The sequence below is a fragment of the Cordyceps militaris genome (genome assembly GCF_000225605.1).
Source record: "Cordyceps militaris CM01 unplaced genomic scaffold CCM_S00003, whole genome shotgun sequence".
NCBI lineage: Eukaryota > Fungi > Ascomycota > Sordariomycetes > Hypocreales > Cordycipitaceae > Cordyceps > Cordyceps militaris.
The window spans coordinates 1,231,301-1,250,071 of record NW_006271971.1 but is presented as its reverse complement, the minus strand read 5'-3'; the positions used below and the strand labels follow the sequence as shown (position 1 = coordinate 1,250,071).

Below are 18,771 nucleotides of genomic sequence, written 5' to 3'. Positions count from 1 at the left end.
CTTGCTTTATTCCTTTAGAGTATCTTCTAGGCAATAACCCTTACTTACCGTTTTATTGAAAGAGATTGCGTTCTTGAACCATAATTGGTGATTCTGTGCAGGCGGGTCGGTGCCAGCTGGCAGCGTTTGTAGATGGAGCTCGCAGTTGTCAAAGACGTTTGCGTGCTCGACGGCTTCGTTACGCTTCATCTTCCATCGGAGCACGCCGGATTCTGTACCTTGTATCTTGAGACTTTGGGACTTGTCTTGATGGACGCCCTTGACGAGATTCGCAAACGCTACCCCCTCGCGCCAGAGACGTTTGCCAACATTTGCAAAATCGCCGCGCAACCCGATCGAAGCGCCGTGTTCCAGACGGCCTGCACCGCCGTCGAGCTGCAGGCGCTCTCCATCCGCCCAGGCGAGCGGGCCTGGCTGCGGCACGTCAACGAGCACACGCCGATCCCCTACCCGATCCGCGAGCCTGTGACGGCGCCGTGGCACAAGGCGTCGCTCCTCGTGCAGGCGGACCTGACGGGACAGCCGTGGCCGGCCAAGCTGACGCAGTCGGCGCGCAAGGAGCTGCACGGCGACCGAGCCCCCGTCTTTTCCATCTTCAACCTCGTCGTGCGGTGCACCATTGACGTGCTCGGGCACCGGGGCGACGGCCGGGGCTTGTCGGTCGGCCTCGACGTACTGCGCAGCCTGCACGCGCGCGTCTGGGAAAGTAGCGGCGGCGGCGGCGAGCTGCTCCAGGTGCCGGGCATCGGGCCCGCAAAGATGCGCCTCCTCGCGGACGCGGGCGTGCGCACGGTGCGCCGACTCGCCGGTCTCGAGTGCTACCACGTCGAGCGCCTCGTGAGCCGCAACCCCCCGTACGGGCAGTCGCTGAAGCGGCAGCTGGCGACGTTTCCGCTCCTGACGCTGGCGGCCGAGAGCTTGGGGGAGGCGGCGGCGGCGAAGCGGCGGATGGTGCGGCTGGTCATGGGGTTTGAGAATGCGGCGCTGCCCAGGTGGAAGGGTCGCACGCCGTGGGTGTCGTGCGTCGTGGAGGGCGTCGACGGCGAGGCCAAGGGACGCCTGCTGTGGTTCTGGAGGGGCAGCATCAAGAGGCTGGCGCCGCCGGGCGACGGGGTGGGTGCCGCTGGGAAAGAGGTCGTGGTCGGCGTCGTGGGCTATCAAGGTTGCAAGGTGAGAGTGACGCTGGCGTGTGAGGTGTTGGTGGGTACCATGGTGCAAAAGGAGCTGGAGCTATAAGATTGTTGCTTTTAATGTGTGTGCTAATGTATAGAGTATCGATTACTATAGTTGCTTCAATAGTACTCCCCCAGTGTTTTTTATTTTGTTTGGTGCTGTTCGTGGTCACTTGCACGGGAACGGTGATGGCTTCACTTTGGCTCTAAAGCAACAAGTGGAAATCCATATAGTACCTCCCTTCGTCCGCCAACACCTTCTCGGCCGGGAAATGCTTTTTTTTCTAGCCACAACAGGGGAAGGATATAACGAGAGTACACAATAGAGACTGGAGCGGATCGAAGATAAAGATGCACGATGCCCGTTGTGTTCTTTTCACCGTCCGGGAAGCGTTCAAATTCCGTTCCGAGAACTTTTGAAATCCTGCACGGGTCCGTACTAGAGTGTATTTTGATGAATACATACTGTAGGATGCGCAGGATGCGCAGGATGCGCAGGATGCGCAGGATCACGCGCCTCACCTGCGGCAGCAGACATCTGCATGCCGTGATCCGCCATTACTCAGTGATGGGTCTCGCCCAGGAAGAATATCCGTTCTCTGTTTGCCGGGTCCGTGCAATAGTTGATGGCGGTCCTCGTCCATTCAGGGGCGTACAGGAGGATTACGATGGCCAGGATTACCTACCACAGGTAACCACTATTGTACGGCAGTACTTGTTCAGCTTTCTGTGGTGCAATTGACGGCATAGAGAATGTCTGATGGGATCGAGGATGAGAATCGGGGGCTGTACGGTTTTCTCTACAAGGAAGATGTCGCAGCAAAGTACCCAAGTGATTGCTTCATGGGCAGAGCGTCTGGCAAGAGAGAAAGAGTGATTTGTAGCTTCAAACCACCTTAGCCAATCAAATTCAGGGAGAATGCATTGTGAACTTTTGTCTTTCTAGTTCTCCATCGTGGCTTGACCTGGCGAGCCAAAGGTGCTCTATTTCCACGCTGTATCCGTAACAGCTCGCCATTTTTTGTTTGACAGCTCTGCTCTGTGATTTCGGCCAATAGTTCCGCAACTACCTGGTCATGTATGGGTCGGTTCGAGTTCGCCGCAATCGTCACCCATGTTTCTACGAATAGTGAGTGTCCTTGGAAAGCGTGCTACTCCTGAATATCGATTTTTTTTTTCGACCCCCCTGCTTTATTGCTCCCCAGCCACTGTTATAGCCTTTTTTGGCCCGCTTCCGAGCTTCTAAAAATAGAGACCCGTTAATACTAGCTCTTTTCTCCTTCTCGGCCGATGCTGCTTGCTCCATCATTTCTGTTGGGGTTACAACGGGGAGCCCACTATCGAGCAATTAGGAAGCTGCCTGCGTGGTTGCATTCTTGGTGATGTGTGTGTGTGTGTGTGTGTGTGGGTTAGATGTTGCCTATGTAGCGAGGAGAATTGTTCGCGCATGATTGCTGATCGCTTTCTGCCTCTCCTCCTTCTTTGGGTTACATCGCTGACCATCACTTCACAAAAGGCCCCCGTTTGGTCGCCCACCCCAGACGCACTGCACAAACGGGCTCGGCGGTTACATCTCGTACAGCGTTTTCTTGCTTCTCACCCTCGCCTGTCGTCTTGATTTCTTCACGTCCCATATTGGCGACCCCCGCATATGATTGGCGGTACGAATACGCCGTTCCATTGCATCTTGGACTCGGGCGCCGTCCGATCCTCACAACCCTCACCCGCCATCTTTGTTTCACCCAACTGATCAAAAAACCGACAACAGTATATAATAAAGCCCACAGACCTGGGCGGCCGCGCCAATCACCTTGCCGGCGCAAACTCAACGCCCCGACCAACTACATCTTCCGCTCTTGACAGAAAGTATACCAGGTGCGGTCAGAATGCGTTCCACAACACTGGCCATGGCCAGCCTCGCCACATCCACAGCCTGGGCCACCACCTCCGCCGCCGGCATCTTTTTCCACCTCGCCGGCCACAGCAGCCGCCTCACCGCACGAAGCGGCGACATCTGCCCCGTCGGTCAGGCCGCCTGCGACGCCTCGTGCATCGACGCCGCGTTTGAGTGCTGCCACGTCGGCCAGGGCCAGGCCTGCCAGGAGGGCTACCGCTGCTACGACCAGGGCTGCTGCCGGGAGGGGCAGACGTGCCGCGGCCCGCCCCGGGGCTGCACCGACACGACCAAGATGTGCGACGTCGGGTGCATCGCGCGCGACCGTGTGTGCTGCCTCCTCGGCGACGGCTCCTCGTGCGACGCCGACACCGTCTGCCTCGTCGCCGGCATGTGCGGCCGCCCACGCACCGCGCTCGGGCCCGCCGACGGCAGCAGCAGTAGCCCAGCCGCATCGGGCCGCACGTCCGCGTCGGGTAGTGGTGGCGCCGGATCGGCGACGTCGACGTTCACCACGAAGTCGGTGAGCACCATTGGCGCTACCGTCACGGCGTCCGTCGTCGTGGGAGTCAGCGGCGAGTTCAGTGTCATCACGACGACGACGAAGACGACGGAGACTGCGGGGGACGTCTCGTCGGCGCCTTCTGCTACGAAGAAGCCAATATCGGCCACCATTACCGGCAGTAGTACTCCCATCGCCGACAAGAGCAGTGCCGGTGCGGCACTCAAAGGACCCGTCATTCTCGCAGCACTCTTTGCCGCAGCAGTGTACGCCGTCTAAACACACACCATGAGGGCCTAGGCACATGACCATTCCATCTATTCAAAATTGAAGCCGTGTTTTTATTCAAGGCGTCCCAAGTGTTACCTGGGAGCAGCAAGATACCCCACAACACACATAGTTTAGTCACAAAAGTAACAGGGAACACATCTGTTGTAGCATAATAAAGCGAGATTTGTTCTTTTTTTTTTGCTACCAAGCTCAACAGCTTGGCTTTCGTCATATTGGAGAAAATTTGCTTTAAAACCCCGTCATGTGCAGTCTTTGTCGGCCCCCAGTCATCTCACCAATCCATGTCGAAAAACCGACCCAATACACTCACGCTTGACCTGCTTTTTGCTAATGAAACAATCAAAAATATGATGACAATCCAGAAATAATACAAACGCCTTTGCCGCCAGCCCAAGTGTCTAGTGGATATATGAGATGCAGGAAGCGAAGACGGGGTCTTGTCGTTCCACAATACTGTACAAAAGGTTCCATGGGAGCGATGTTGCAGTACTCAAGAGTTGCAGCTCATATCCTAGCGGCCGTCTCGTTGAATCCCTCCAAAACCGTCTCCTTTATGGCCTCCTTGCGCGCTTTGGCGTCCTCCTCCTTGGAAATTTCGTTGCCCGCAGAGGCGCTGGACTCGGCAGGCGGCGCAATCCGCTTGGCCATGGCCCTGGCCTGCGCCTCGCCCACCTTGCCATAGACACTGAGACCAGTGGCAATCATGCCTGAAATATCGCCGACATTACCAGGCACCACGACCGCAGTGCTCTCCTTGGCCAGTTGGGCAAACGCGTCAACGTACTTTTCGGCAACCGTCAGGCTGATAGCCCCTTGCGCACCCTCGCCGCCGTCCAGGATGCTGCGGGAGACGGCGTCGATGCCCTCGGCCGTGGCGCGCGCCTTGAGCAGGATGGCCTCGGCGTCACCGTCGGCCGTGTTGATGCGCTCAGCGCGTAGGGCCTCAGAGGCAAGGATGACGCTCTGCTTGCGGCCCTCTGCAATGTTGATGGCGCTCTGGCGCTGGCCCTCGGAGTCAAGAATCTCGGCGCGCTTGGAGCGCTCGGCTGTGACCTGGCGATGCATGGCCTCGACGACAGCATCGGGCGCGTGGATGTCGCGAATCTCGTAGCGCAGGCAGGTGACGCCCCAGGCCGAGGCGGCGTCATTGATGGCGGCCGTGATGTTGGTGTTGAGGGTGGCGCGCTCTTTGAGCACGTGGTCGAGCGTGAGCTGGCCGATTTCGGATCGCATCGTCGTCTGCGCGAGCTGCGAGATGGCGTACTCGGCATCCTCCACACCGTAACTATGCACCAATGTGGTAAGCTAGTGTCAATTGCTTGCCTGTTCGCTGGGAGGCTTACCAAGCCTTGTAGGCGTCAAAGACGCGGGTGAACAGAACGCCGTCCAATTCGAGCGTCACATTGTCGGCCGTGATGGCACTCTGGCTAGGAATTTCGATGGCCACTTCCTTGAGGCTTTTGACGTAGGCGATGCGGTCGATAAAGGGCACGAGGATGGCCAGGCCCGGGTCCAGGATACGGTTGAACTTGCCCATGCGCTCGACGAGCCAGGCTGTCTGTTGCGGCACGAAGCGCACCACCGTGTTGGCCGGAAGGCGAGGCTTCTGGAAGTACGAGGGAAAAGCACCGCCGCTGCCGCCAAAGTTCGAGGCCAGCAGGCAGCGGGCCGATGTCGTCAATTGCCTCGAGTGCTGAAGCTGCTGAAGGGGTCCCCGTAGGGACGCCCGCACCAACGCGGACTGCATTGTGTGTGGCGATGTTGGGCTCCCTCTTTGTGTCTTGGTTGGCGTTTTGATTTCAATGCCCTCTCGTCCAGTTCGTCGATAGTCGTGGCAGCAGACTTGGATTGGCCGTTTGGTGATGGTATGGTGCAGAGCTGTGGTGAATGACGATGGCCCGTTTGCGAGCCTTTCAGCTGGTAAGCTTGCCTTGCCCGATGTTTAAGCGCTACCTGCCGATTGGGGCATTTGCGGAGGGACGGCCGCGCTGGAGACACTGGGATTTTTGGGGGAACAACCCGCTGTGAGGACAGTGGTCAATGCGGGGCTTAACCACCACCAGGTTGCCGCTTGCCGCATTTCTGCCTGTGATTTGTTGGTAAGCAAAAACTCGTCTTCTCCATATTGTCCGTATATTTCGTTTTACTGGAATCGACGGGTTCATCGTTCATCTAATAGCCGGGCAAAAACGGGGTAATTGCCGCTGCGGTTTGCGGAGGGGCTGGCCTTGCGTCACTATTAACGTTACACTGTTGGGATGGCTGTTGGCCACACTCAATCTTGCCAAGGTTGGGGTATGACAAGACAGACAATAATAAATTTAGCTGCGACACTCCCAATTTCTCCTCGTTGCGAATTCCAACAACCCCATCCCACGAAGCCCGGAAGCGCACTAATCAAGCCACAAACGCCTCGTCGCCTCCTAACTACCATTTATTACACCCCAAATTTCAAGCATCCTGGAGCTTCACAAAAATGAGCCGCAAAGCTGATCCAAAACCAGCCCTCCCGGATCCCTAAAAAGGCGCGCGTTTCTCTACACCCCTACCAGTGTCTTGTTGGCCCAGCCGATGCGCAGCCTCCCCGCATCCAGCACGGCCACGCCGGCCTGCAGCGCCGGCGCCCCAAACACCACCATGTCGCCCACGCCGCTCTGGAGCGCCCCGACGCACTTGCCCGGCGCAGTGTCCGCCGCCGATGCGTGGAGGTACCGTCCGGGGACCGTGATGGTGGCGTGCTCCTCGACGCCAAACGTAAAGTCGGGCAGTTTCGCGCCGCAGTCAAAGACGTACCCGTGCTCGCTGGCGCTGTAGGCAGCGCCTGCCACCCCCGCGTAGTAGTCGTCCACCACGTCGGCGGGCAGGATCATGATCGTCGTCCCTGTATCCAGGGTCCCGTTGAGTGCGCGCTTCTTCAGAGGCCCGTTTCCGACGGCGTACCCTGGCGAGCTCCACGCCCAGTAGCCTGCGCTCGCGTCCACCGGCGTGTAAGTGACTGGGCCAACTGCCTTGTCAATATACCCAAACGTGTAGGTGCCCTCTACAAACACATCATTAGCTCATGCCCCATTCCACATCACCTTCTTTGTATACTTACCTGCTCGGTATCGAAAGTCAACGGTAAACAATGGCTCGCTCAGGCGTTGTTTGATGTTGCTGAACCACGTCTTCTGCTTAGTCGGAAACGCAAAGTTCAGCTTGTCGAAGCCCATTCCCATGATACCGTCCATGCCCGCGTCCTCGACGATGCTCTTGGCTACCAGAACCGCCACCTGCACACCCTGGCCTTCCACCGTCAGCTGCCCGCCCTCCGTCACCAACTTGACCGTGTCCTTGTACACGACGCCCCCGACGAAGCTCAAGTTGATGTAGCCCGCGAGCCACACCACCAGCGGCACCAGCCGCGACGTGCTGCTCTGCGCCGGGTCGTACTGCGCCTGCCCCAGGAGAAACGAGGACGGGATAGAGCTGCCGTATACCCAGAGGTCGCTCGAGCCTGTGTCGATGTTCAGCCGGAAGCGCTTCGGCGGCGTCCCGATGTCGACGGCGACGACGTACTGATTGTCGGTAAAGGCGCTCGGGCAGGCCGTCGCCGCGCCACCGTTGGAGCGTCGAGTGAGGGCCTGTTGCTGGGCGGCGGAGAGCGATTCGGGTTGCGTAATGTTGTATTTGTGGTAGAGCTGGACGAGGGTCGTGACGAGGTTCTTGCGCGGGCCCTTGTGGCTCGGCGGCGCAGCGGAGAGCGCAAACGCCGTGTTGGACGTGGCAGCGACGCTGGCGCAAAACGCCGCGGCGGCGAATAACAAAGATTTCATTGCGATTCGTCTAAAGGAACAGCGAACAGCGAGGCTAAACACAAACCAAGTTGGTCAAAAAAACAAAGGTATGAACAGAAATCCTTGTTGAAGAACGAACTAATGTTGGCTCGTCACCAACAAGTCAGAAGTGCCTCACAAACGCTGTGCAGCAAGTCACCTCATATTTATCCCCTTCCGTTTCTACCAAAACCTATCTGCCTGTCTCAGAAAATAGACTCAAATGCTTTTATCATTTCCTTTTCCATCGCCGCGCGCGGAATCATTTCCCGCCCCCCCCCATGTTTTCTTTGTTTGTTGCCCCTGCACGTGCATAAAATCCGCTGCATGTCTCGGGGTTGAAATTCTCTCCACAACATCATGCGAAGAACCGAAAGCACAGCCAGAACAACAGGAGAAGCAAAAGAAGGCACATTCGACGCCCGGCTCTGTACTTGGCTTGGCAAAGGCGGGCATGCGCATAGCCAGGGCAAAACATGTCACGGAAAAAACACTCGGGCTTTGTTGTTTGGATTACGGCAAACATGACAAAAAGGACGGGACGTGTTTTGTCAAGGATGGCGGGATCATCTTTTCCTAATGACCTCGGGGCGCGAATTGGCGCGAAGCAATGTTGGAGTTGCCCTCGCGGGGTAGTCCTCTTGCCCACCTTCCCCCGGCAATTCACTCACGAGTCCGTTTGTGGGAGCGAGGGACCGATCTCCAATGTCTTTAAGTGATGTTTCCGACCCCAAAACAAACATTCTTGCTGCCGTAAACAGATGATGGACTAAAACTTGGCGAACTTGGGCATCCTCCGCTGACAGCCTTGTAAAGGACACCGCATAGGCTTGTTAAAAGCATTCTTCCTGCCTAATATGCCTCCAGACTTATTCAGGCCACCGCTTCGCGCGAGGGACCAAACTTCGGAGCTTTCCGAGGAGCACAGGTGTTCAAACTTGTGTTTGGAAGGAAGACTTATTGGCACACTCTGGTCCCAATTTCCAAGCCTGTCGCTGAGCAGCAATCCCTCCTCAACCGAGAACCCAACTTGTCCCATCGAGACTTAGCTGCAGAAACACCATATACACGTGCGCCACATTCTGTCTGATCATGTGGCACGCAAGAGCTCCCCTAAAGGCTCGGCAAAGTCGCGACACTGCAGAGACGGACCGCCGCGCCAATCTCCAACCTCGACGCCGTCAGGGCGTGCCCCCTCCGCTCAGCTTCCCGCCTCTTCTCTGGCCCAGGGCAACGAAGGCTTGAAGAGCCCGGCGTTGGCCGCTTGGCCAACTGTCTGATGCGGACGTGGTGGCACGACCTCTCCGCGAGGGGGGTGGTGCCGGTGCTGGCTCGGGGGGACACAGAAGCGCGGGTCATAATATCCCGTGCGACAAGGAGACGAGCGGCGATGCTACGAGAATCTATATACCGCTTGGACATTTCTTGGGCTGATTCTTGAGCAGTCGTCGTATGTGGTGCATTCGTGGAGGAAGGTGACGGGCTCGCGTCTGATCTGCCCAGACAAGAGTCGGTAGGGACAGGCAGACAGAATCATGAGAGTGGGTGGCATGTCACCGGCTCGACAAACCACCCGGCAGCATCACGACGAGTGAGAGCGGAATTTAAAGTGAGAGTTGTTTTCGGTTTGGATTTATTTGCATGTTCTCACTGCGAAGTCCAAGTATAGAAACAATATAGTACTGCTAGCTATATCCCATCCAATATCACCATTACCCTCAACGGGAAAATGCTCGGCAATGGTGAACAATGAATGAGTGTAGTAAATAAAATGTGTAATTAACAGCAACAATAATAAAAAAGTAAGAGAGTAAAAAAAATAAGGAATTCCTTTGCTATACCTGCCGCCTGGGCAAACACATGAACCCCTGGTCTCATTCCCGTATTTTTCATAACACACATCCATCCATCCATCCAACGCCACGTCCAAACCAGGGGAGGGGTATTTTGTAAGTGCCACTCTTTTTTTTCTCTTTTTTTTGGTCAGTTCTTGTTCCTTGTTCCATCCATTTGGTGTCAATCCCATTTCGCCTGTCCAGAAAGCAAGCTAATCCTACAAACCCAAGTCCGCATGTCCGATAAATACCCTCATCCATTCCTTCACGCCATTGATGCCATCAAGGGGCTTGTTAAAATGGTTTTGGGTGTAACAGGCTTTCTTCGCCATTTCCCATAAGCAGAACAAATCTGGCAGCTGAATGCTTGCGGCTCAAAATAAACGATCAAGTATATACGCGAAGTGTGTCCAGCGTGCTAGACACCGCCACCCATAAATGCAGCCAGGTCATCTAGATCAAGCAGCTGCCTTTCAAAAGCAGCGCACAACTCGGGTGCCGTCATATCCTGACTGGTAGCAGTGGTCTGCGTTTCCTGACCCTGCGAAGAGCCGCTGTTGGAGCTGGCGGGGCTCTGAGGCTTCGCCTCGTGCATAGTGGCTTGAGGTACGCTGTTGGGGGGCGGGGTCGAGTTGTTGGGTGTAGCCACGCCACTCGAGTGGCCATTGATAGTGGTGACACCGGGTCGACGGGGAATGGTGACGGTGCGAGGCTCGCTATCTTCGCGCGAATGTTCGCCAACGGAGCGGGGTGTGGCGTGCTGCTGACCATTGCTTTGGTCGTAGTCCATTGCCTCGGGGTTCGAGTCGGCGTTGGACGAGATCTCGTCTTTGACACCGCCGATGGCGTTGGAGCTGGCACGGCCCGGAGCGGCGGCGGCGTCATTATTGAGAACACGCTGCATAACGGTGAGGTGTCGGAGCCAGCTAGCCATCAGAGGCCAGTTGTCAGTGCCATCGGCCATAAATCGGAGACCGTCTCTAACAATATGGGCAGCCGTCTCAACAGCATTATTGGGAGTGAGGCCCTTGAGAGAGAGATAAGCCACAGTAGCGCTGGCGGTAAAGGCAGAAAAGAGCATGAAAATTGGGAAGCACGGTAGCTGCTCCTTCTCAGCACCCGACTCAACAGAACCGAGCAGCGAAAGAGTGGCGTGGCACGAGGTAAAGATGCGATCGACAATGTCGTGACCACGGCCACTCATGCGGTAGGTATCGGCATTGAAGCCATGGGCATAGACGTCCTGAAGCAGGCGTCGTCGGTGAACAAAGATGGTGGCGCAGTGCAAAAGGCAGTGTAGCATGGCAAAGGTGTAGCCGGAACCCATGGTCATATGCAAGGAGATCTGGCCAGGCTTGTCGACGTACTGCATTGGCAAGTTGGCGCGAAGGTCCTCAATCTTGGCAATAAGACTGGAGCAGTCTTCCTCATCATAGCCATGGAGTGGGCTAGTGGTGAGCATGCCGACGACGTCACGCCAAAGAGTGGCGGCAATGACAATATAGCCATATTCGCCAATCTCGGCGGTGGGTCCATGGCTAGGCGAGGTAGTGTCGCGGTTGAGGTACTGAACCAGTGACTTGACGTAGACGGCATTGCCAAAGGCAAAGTTAATGTCCGTGCAAGGCAACGAGGCGGTGGCGGTATCCTGCGCAGTCAAAGCGGGGAAGCGACCAGGAGTGCTTGTGAGGAGGCAGTCAAGAATGTAGATGAGCCAAAGAGTTCGGCGGCAGCTCTCATCTCTCAACCACTGGTCGCCACTCTCGCCAGCATGGTGGCTGTTGAGAATGCGATACATCTGGAGCATGCGGGCGGCCTGGCCGAGATAGGTGTAGGCACGGACAGCATTGCGCGAACCCCATTCATGGATGATGACGAGGCAGAGGGCCTGTATGTCGGCCAGGTTGGGATGGTCCAGGTTGCCGTTGATGAGGGTCATGGCCTTGGCGGCGTACGTCTCAGCGGCCTGGGTCGAGGAGCCATAGCGGCGGATGAGGCTTGGGGAGCTCCTAGAGAGAAGGGGGGTCAGCGGGGAATGACAGACAGAGGCGGACACGGGCGAAAGCAGGCAGTGCTAGGGGGGTAAGGCGCGTCGGAACGAAGCGGTGCTCGGTGGGTGGGCCGGGCACCGATGAAATTGGGTCGCGGCCCGCAAATAAATGCGGTGGTCCGGAGCAAGACGCGTAGTCGAGCCGAGAAGGGCAGGGAGTGCGCCAGGGCGGCGCGAGAGTGAGACTTACCGAGAGGCACAGGCCAAGAGGCCGTAGACAAGAGTCGACTCGAGCGAGGCATTCTTGAGCTGCTGGACAAAGGAAGGCTTGTGGAAGGCGACACAAGCCGGGAAGGTCTTGGAGACGACGCGCTCGCACTCGGCAACGAGCTCGGGGGTCAGCCTAGGGAGGGTATGTTAGTAGGTGTGGTCGAATTCCGGTCAGACATCCGGTCGGGGCGAATAATGGAATGATGAGGTGCGGGTGCGGGCGGGAGACGGCGGACAGGGCCACAAAGCGAGGCAGGATGAGGCGAGCACGAGTAAATTCAGGGCAAGTAACCGGGGCGCGGCGCAGTGAGGAAAAAACCTCGGCCCATGCGCAGGCCGAATGCCTATGATTTTTGTGGGGATGAGGGTGTGAATGTGACGGAGGACAGGGCCAAGAAAAGCAAGAAGAGCAAAAAAAAAAAACACAGGCGGCATCGGGTAACAGCGAGTGTGCTGGTACCAGTAAACCGCGAACAAGCAAGGGGGAAGGGGAACTGACTGGGCCGTGGTTCGGCAGCCGTTGTGTGTGTTGGGAGGTAAAAAACGAGACAGCGCCTGATGATGGGAGACGGGTGGCACGGGAATAAGGGGGGTAGAGATGGGATGGGAGGAGAGGCCAAAGTCCAGGACAAGACGTGCCAAAAAAAAATAATGGAAAAATGACGAAATGGAAGACGTCTTGTTTCCATTATCCAAATAATTGCGCAACTTACTTTTCGGAGCTGGTCTGGCTATGCCTGGGACCACTGGAGCCCACAACGGCTTGCCTGGTGTCAGAGGACCCGGACCCGGAGGCCGGGAGACTGTCGCGCGAGGGGCGAGACGGGTTGGCGTGGCGAGCAGGACTCTGGCCGTTGTGATGGGCAGCGCTCTCGGATGGGAGATAGCAGTCGTGCATGCCCTTGGAGCAGTTTTTGCACGGGCTGCCAGGACCGCGATCATAGACGCACTTTGTCTTGCCTTTGCGACAGCGAACACAGGCTCCGCCGGCTCTGAGGGCGGTCGAGCGAATGATGCCGGACATGATTTCTGGTGGGCGCGAACGGTCGCGTGTTGGGGGGAGGGATCAGAAAAGAAAAAAAAGCAAGGGGAATAGAATCCGGCGCGAGACGGTCGATGTTGGACTCGAATTCGAGGGTTTGCGATGGGGAGAGTTGGATGATGGAAGAGGGAGAAGAGTTCCGGACAAAGAGCAAACGCAGCGCGGCCGGACAAGTCGGGGCGAGCCTGGCTGGGGGGACCACACGTCACACACGCGCGCGCGCAGAACAGACACAACCAACGGAGGGCAGCGCACCAGGGGAAAACGGCACGGTGAGGATGGGGGGAAAAGATAGCGACGAGGAAATAATAATCAGCAGAGGAGCGGCGATTCTTCTGAATCAACTGTCAAGGCAGCGAGAAGCTCCGAGGGGGACAAGATGCGTGCGATGTGGCAAGGGGAGACGAGGAAAGAAAAAATCGGCAAGTCTGGCACGTTTGGCAGAAGGAAGGGGGCAAGGGGAGAAAAAGAGGCGGACGGGGTGCAGGACAGGCAGGCGGCGGGCAGCGCGGGCGGGCGGGCGAGACGGCGGACACTGAGGGCAGAGGACGGCAGAAAAAGGCGGAGGGCAGAAAACGGAGGAGAGAAAAAAAAACACAAATATAGGGCGTTACAGGGCACGAGATGAAAAAAAAAAATCACCCAAGGCGGCGCACTTTAGTTGCCAGCTGGCAGTCCCAGACGGCGCCAAACCACGGCCTGCCACTGACCTCACTCCAAGGGCCGACCACTCAAAGAACGGGCGGATCGGGTTGGTGGTGCCGGCCCTGCCAGACCCACCCCTACGCAACACAACCCGACACAAGACACAGCACCCACGCCGACTGATTTCCACCAGGGGGGGATACCGGTACTGGCAAGATGCAGACTTGCATCAACTCGACGGCATCGTCTTCTGCCAGTCAATATGAAACGGCGAAAAATAAAAGAAAGAAAAAAACAAACAATAATATACCCCCGTCTCCATTCACCACAAGATGCCCGCCCGCCCTCGTCTGTTTGCTCCGCTCCGGCGCTCGGTGCTGCCGTATCGCCGCCCAGTGCGAGTGCGAGGTGGACCTGCGCCAACACTGTGCCACCAACGCGACAGCGGCCTTTTAGTGGCCTCTGCGGGCATCCATCAGCCCCCCGGCTCGCTGCCAAGCGCCGGCCCGTCTGGTCCCGTAGCCAGGTGCGACGACCCGCGCAGTTCCTCCGTTCCCCGTACACGTACAGTGCTTGATCTGTTGCTGCGAGGCGTACTCTAATCCTGCCTTGAATAAAAATGAAACTCGAAAGAAGGGCTGTTGGAAGTTGATAAATAGCTTCCAACGAATGTACTTTTTTTTGTTTTTTTTTTTCTTTTTACATCTGGTTTGGCTGGCGCGTTTGCTTCTCACTATATTTAACTACCTACATACCTCGACCAGTAAGTACCCCGTGCTTCTTCGCCCACACCCTCACCCTCACCCTCACCACCACACCGCCGAGGCCGACTCCTCTCACATGCTGCATCTCCATCCCAAATGGCCTGTTTTCTCGCCTCACCTTGGCCATCGACCACCCGAACATCCCCAGCGTCTCCCCTCGCCTGGCTCGCCTCGACCTAGGCAGTTCTCCCAGCGCTTTTCCCCCCTGCGGCCAGATTCCCGACAGATCTCACCAGTGGACCTTTTTTCCCCATCCAAACGCCTTTCCGCGTTCCATACCCTGCGTCCTGCATTCACCTCCTCCGTGCACTGTACACACTTTTCTCTCCTGTGCTACGATGCCTTGTCGTCTGATACGCGATGCGCCAAGCTTACCATTTACCTTGCAGAATCGCCCACCCGGTCCCACGCTTGTCGCCAGACGGCAGACTCTACGCGGCCTCCCACCACGACACTGGCGTCGACCCGCTGGCCGCCCGCGCGTCAAAGACTAGGTAGACAGTAGCGTCCAACCTTTTTTCGTCGCGTTCCTGCAATAGGCACGTCATCTCCACGATGCTAGTCAACCTCGCAGCCCTGCGCCCGCCGCATCAATTCTCTTCGGTGACTCCTCCTCGACCTGCTTGCTGCCCTGCCTGCCGTCCCTGCCCGCTGCTGTTTGAGGATCTGCGCTCCAGCCGTCCAGCGCCACCTCCCATTCGCTGCGCGTTGGGCCGTCACGGCAAGCATGATAATCCCTCAAGCAAACAACTTCTTGTTGGTGGCGCCCAGTCTCGAGCCCGGCCCAAAACGACCCTTGATTGGCGCATTGTGGGGGAAGTGTCTCGCTCTATTACACACCCAATGCAGGCCTGCAATTTGGGGGCACCCCCTACCTCGATACAAGCTTGCCGTTTTCATCTTGCTTGCTTGACTCTGATGCATGGACGATTGGGCCAACACGGGTTACCGAATACCACCCTGCTTCCTTGCTTTCCCTGGTGCATATAGTTAGTCACATATCCTCCTCTCCCCAGGCGGCCGATTGTCAGCGCCCTCGCTGCTCTGAGCAATCTGCCTCGCTAACTAGTCATTCTTGTCGCATCAAAGTTTTCCTCTTCCAATTAAACTCTCACTCACAGCGCTAACTCGATTCAAACCCAGCCTCGACCGCACCGTTCTCGCGAAGCGCCCGGCACCGACGCATCACTCCTACGTCAGCCGGCAAGTGTGCGTCCAGCCCAGCTCCGTGACATGATGCGCCGGCCACACCTTGCATAGTTGATGCGGTCTCGTCTTCCGGAGATAGATGTCTCACTGCGACGCCGCGACCCGCCAAGACGCCGCGTACTCAATCCTCCAACGGGCGCGCCACCTATGTTAGTCAAGGCCCCCCTTCAAGCTCTGACCACAAGCCGGGTGCTCAGTCTCCCACCCGTAAAAAATAACAACAACCCGACCTCATTTTCGCGGCCGGGCCCTTCCACACCTCCTTGTGTGGGGCCGGACACAGCCTTCTCGCCAGTGTGCCGCCTGCGGCAAATCAAACCCCCGCTCGCACCTTGATCCTCGCCGACTCGCCTTGCACAAGGGGCTAATTTTACTTCCAAGCCTAATTTGCCAGGCCCGGCGACAGAAACAGCACACTCTTACGGATGCCCGGTTTCGACCCACCCCGCTCCGCTCCTTTCAGGTCGTCCCAACGGCTCAATGCTTCCCCCCCCCAAAGCCCTTGCGAGGTAGCGACCACGCAGTCCAACTCTCGCCCGCGCTTTTGCTAGCCGGCCCAAAATACTGCACGAACCCGCCGACTTGTGCACCGTTCATTTCGGAGCGTCGCGATTTGCAAGTTTCCATACCAACTCTGTCTGTCCATGCCCACGCTTTGTCGTGTCACGGCACCTATTTCACCTATTTCACCTCTACGCCATTTCCCGTAGTTGCTTTTGCTGTGGCCAAGACTGGCTTGCGTCAGTCCGTCGCCGCTGCCACCATCGTACCCGACTGCCCCTGTACGCGCCGGCACGGGTGAACGGACCCCCCCCTTCAACACCCCGGGGACAACCAACCGGCTCGCCCGTATTCGAATTTTTTTGGCGCCGGATGCCTCTTGATCTACATCCCGTCTCCAACCGCATGTCTTGTAGCGATTACGTGGAGCGGGGAGTTGGGCTTTTAACCCCGTCGCCGCCTCCGGACCTGTAACACACCAGACTTGTAACCCGGTGCTAGCCCGGCACCTCCGGAGCTTCCGCTCTATTTTTCCTCGCTCGCCGCATTCCCATTTCTCGGGCTTAGTATTTCCCGAAAGAACCTAATTGCTAGAAACTCGTCAGTAGAGCGGAGACCGCATTCTCCCCCACTAATAGCAGGCAGACGTCTGTCCCATGTCTTCCGGCGCATCTTTAACGAACCGCTTGATCCGGCGTCGCCAAGCTGTCTCTTACAACAGCTCCGTTTGCGCAGTCATTACACAGCTGTACCTAATCCGTAGCCCGCAATGACGGCATACGCCTTTGTATAAGTACTCACATTACTCGACTCTTTGCAGAATATCAGACTTCGATGTAGAGCGAGCTGTTGTCTTTGCGGAGCCCACGATTTCCGCAGATACTGCCTATTTTGGTTTGTGTATGCGAAGCTTGCGCCTGTGCCACCAGAAACAAGATGAGTTGAGCTATTTGGTGCAACATCTGATTTATTCGCTGCGTAACTATCCGTACACGCCTGCGTAATCCACCCCATCTGCATGGTAGCACGAACCGGTCGTGGTGTTGGCGCCAGCCTATGGAGCAGACGGTCGTTGGTACTAGAAAATAGAAAAGATGGATGAAAAGAGAAGTCTTCTTTCGGCCATTTATTATGAGATACGATGCTCCAGTAAGTCTTATGATACATGCTCAACAAGCCCCAATCAGCACTCCACGGCCACATCACCGCTCGGCGCCGACACGGCATACTCGAGCCACAGCTTGACCATTTTACCTGCGTTCAACCTGACATCCCAGCTCACCTCGCCGCCCTTGGCCAGCTGCGCCGCCGCCCTGCCCCAATCCCGATCCCGATCGCCTTCCTCCCTGCCCGGCGCCCCCGCCACCACAGCCGGCCCGTCCACGACCAAGCCCCTCGGCGTCACCACGTCCACTCTCAAACTCTCGTCCTCGGACACGGGCACCTGATCCCGCACCGTCATCCTCGCCACCGCCGCTCGTGTGTTATGCAGCACCACGGCCCTCGCAAACACCTCACTGCTCTCCTTGCTAAACAGGCCGGTTGTGGCGCGCCGCACGTCGGGCTTGGCGTAGGATATCTTAATGGCAGGGTCCACGCCGAGGTTGAGCGTGCAGACGTCGCCGGGGCTGCAGCGGGAGAGGGCGGTGCGGCCGAGGAAGCTGCCGTCGAGGGTAAGGCCCGCGGGACCGGGGAGGAGGGTGAGCTTGCTGTGGTTGGGGAGCCGCGCTTGGAGGTAGGCGACGGGACGGTACTTGGCGACGACGGAGTGGCTGAGGGTGACTTGGGAAAAGGTGACGCGCGCGACGCGTTGCTTGGACGGGGCAGATTTAGGGACGAGGGTTTTGAGGCCGGGGAGGTCGTAGCTAGTCATCATGCCGGCTTCTTCGATGAGGGAGCCTTCAAAGTCGATGATGGGGGGCTCGGCGTAGGGCGCATTGGCGCTGCCGAAGGCGCCGCCGCGGCCGCCGCCGGGCGGAGGGGCGGAGGCGGCCATGGGCATGGCTGCGGATCGCGCGAGCACCGACTGCTGCCTCTTCTTTGCCTTTGGCGATGCCCTCCTCGCAAACTCCACCGCTGCCTCCGGCCCCGCGGAGGAATCGTCCTCGTCCACGTTCACGTCGACTTCCGCTTCCAAGTGCACGTCCATGTCAAGGCATTCCAGGTCCGCCTGCACAATATACGGGGTGTCGAGGCCAAACATGTCCTCGCGCGGCTTCGTCTCCGCGCGGCGCCTTCTCTGCGCCAGCGCAAACGCCCTACGCTCTTGCGTCTCGACGCGGCTGCGCGTGATGCGGTCCTCGTCCCCCCTTGCCAGATGATGACTCTTGCCGGCGAGGCGGATGCGCCACGGCGTCAGCTCCGGCAGCGCCGAATCCGCGCCGGCGAGCGCCGCGTCCGACGTGGACAGCGAGACGCGGCAGTTGCGCCACGTCTCGGACGTCTGGTTGGACACCTTGGCGTCGAAGCAGAGCGTGGCGGTCGCGCCCGTCGTCGAGAGCTGCAGGTCGTAGCTCGGCGTCCACTGCGCGGCTGACGTCACGTAGGAAACGCAGAGGCTGCACGCAGTCGGATCCGGGAACGCGTCGTCGCCGCCGCCGCCGCCGCCGGGCCGGACAATGTCGGTCTCGCTGGCGACGGACTGCCGGCGCGATGACATGGGCGTCATGGCGCTCATCGCCTCGAGCGTGATCTTGACGGCGTAGCAATACCGGGGCCAAAATTTGATGCGCTCCTTGCGCACGCGCTCCCGCTCCTCGCGGCGGTCCGCGCGCGCGCGCCGCTCGCTCTCCCGGCGCCGTCGCCGCGCTGTGCGCCGTTCCTTGCTCTCCTTGAGCGCCG

The 18,771-nt window shown here is 58.0% G+C and overlaps 4 protein-coding genes across 4 annotated transcripts; 1 reads left to right on the top strand and 3 right to left on the bottom strand.

Moving 5' to 3' along the window:
* Positions 1–3,058: 3,058 nt before the first annotated feature.
* On the top strand, positions 3,059–3,847 carry CCM_04002 (uncharacterized protein; the record flags this gene model as incomplete). Its single annotated transcript, XM_006669150.1, has 1 exon — positions 3,059–3,847. The coding sequence occupies one exon, from the start codon at positions 3,059–3,061 to the stop codon at positions 3,845–3,847; it is 789 nt and encodes a 262-aa protein (XP_006669213.1).
* Positions 3,848–4,363: 516 nt separating this feature from the next.
* Positions 4,364–5,606, bottom strand: CCM_04001 (stomatin family protein; the record flags this gene model as incomplete). The annotated part of the gene is made up of 2 exons (XM_006669149.1): positions 4,364–5,144; positions 5,203–5,606. 2 exons carry the CDS (start codon positions 5,604–5,606, stop codon positions 4,364–4,366), a joined length of 1,185 nt encoding a protein of 394 aa, XP_006669212.1.
* Positions 5,607–6,396: 790 nt separating this feature from the next.
* Positions 6,397–7,674, bottom strand: CCM_04000 (endothiapepsin precursor; the record flags this gene model as incomplete). Its single annotated transcript, XM_006669148.1, has 2 exons — positions 6,397–6,899; positions 6,957–7,674. 2 exons carry the CDS (start codon positions 7,672–7,674, stop codon positions 6,397–6,399), a joined length of 1,221 nt encoding a protein of 406 aa, XP_006669211.1.
* A 2,253-nt stretch (positions 7,675–9,927) lies between these two features.
* CCM_03999 (chitinase 1 precursor) lies at positions 9,928–13,686 on the bottom strand (the record flags this gene model as incomplete). Its single annotated transcript, XM_006669147.1, has 6 exons — positions 9,928–11,518; positions 11,750–11,902; positions 12,483–12,761; positions 12,814–13,000; positions 13,454–13,578; positions 13,631–13,686. 6 exons carry the CDS (start codon positions 13,684–13,686, stop codon positions 9,928–9,930), a joined length of 2,391 nt encoding a protein of 796 aa, XP_006669210.1.
* Positions 13,687–18,771: the final 5,085 nt, after the last annotated feature.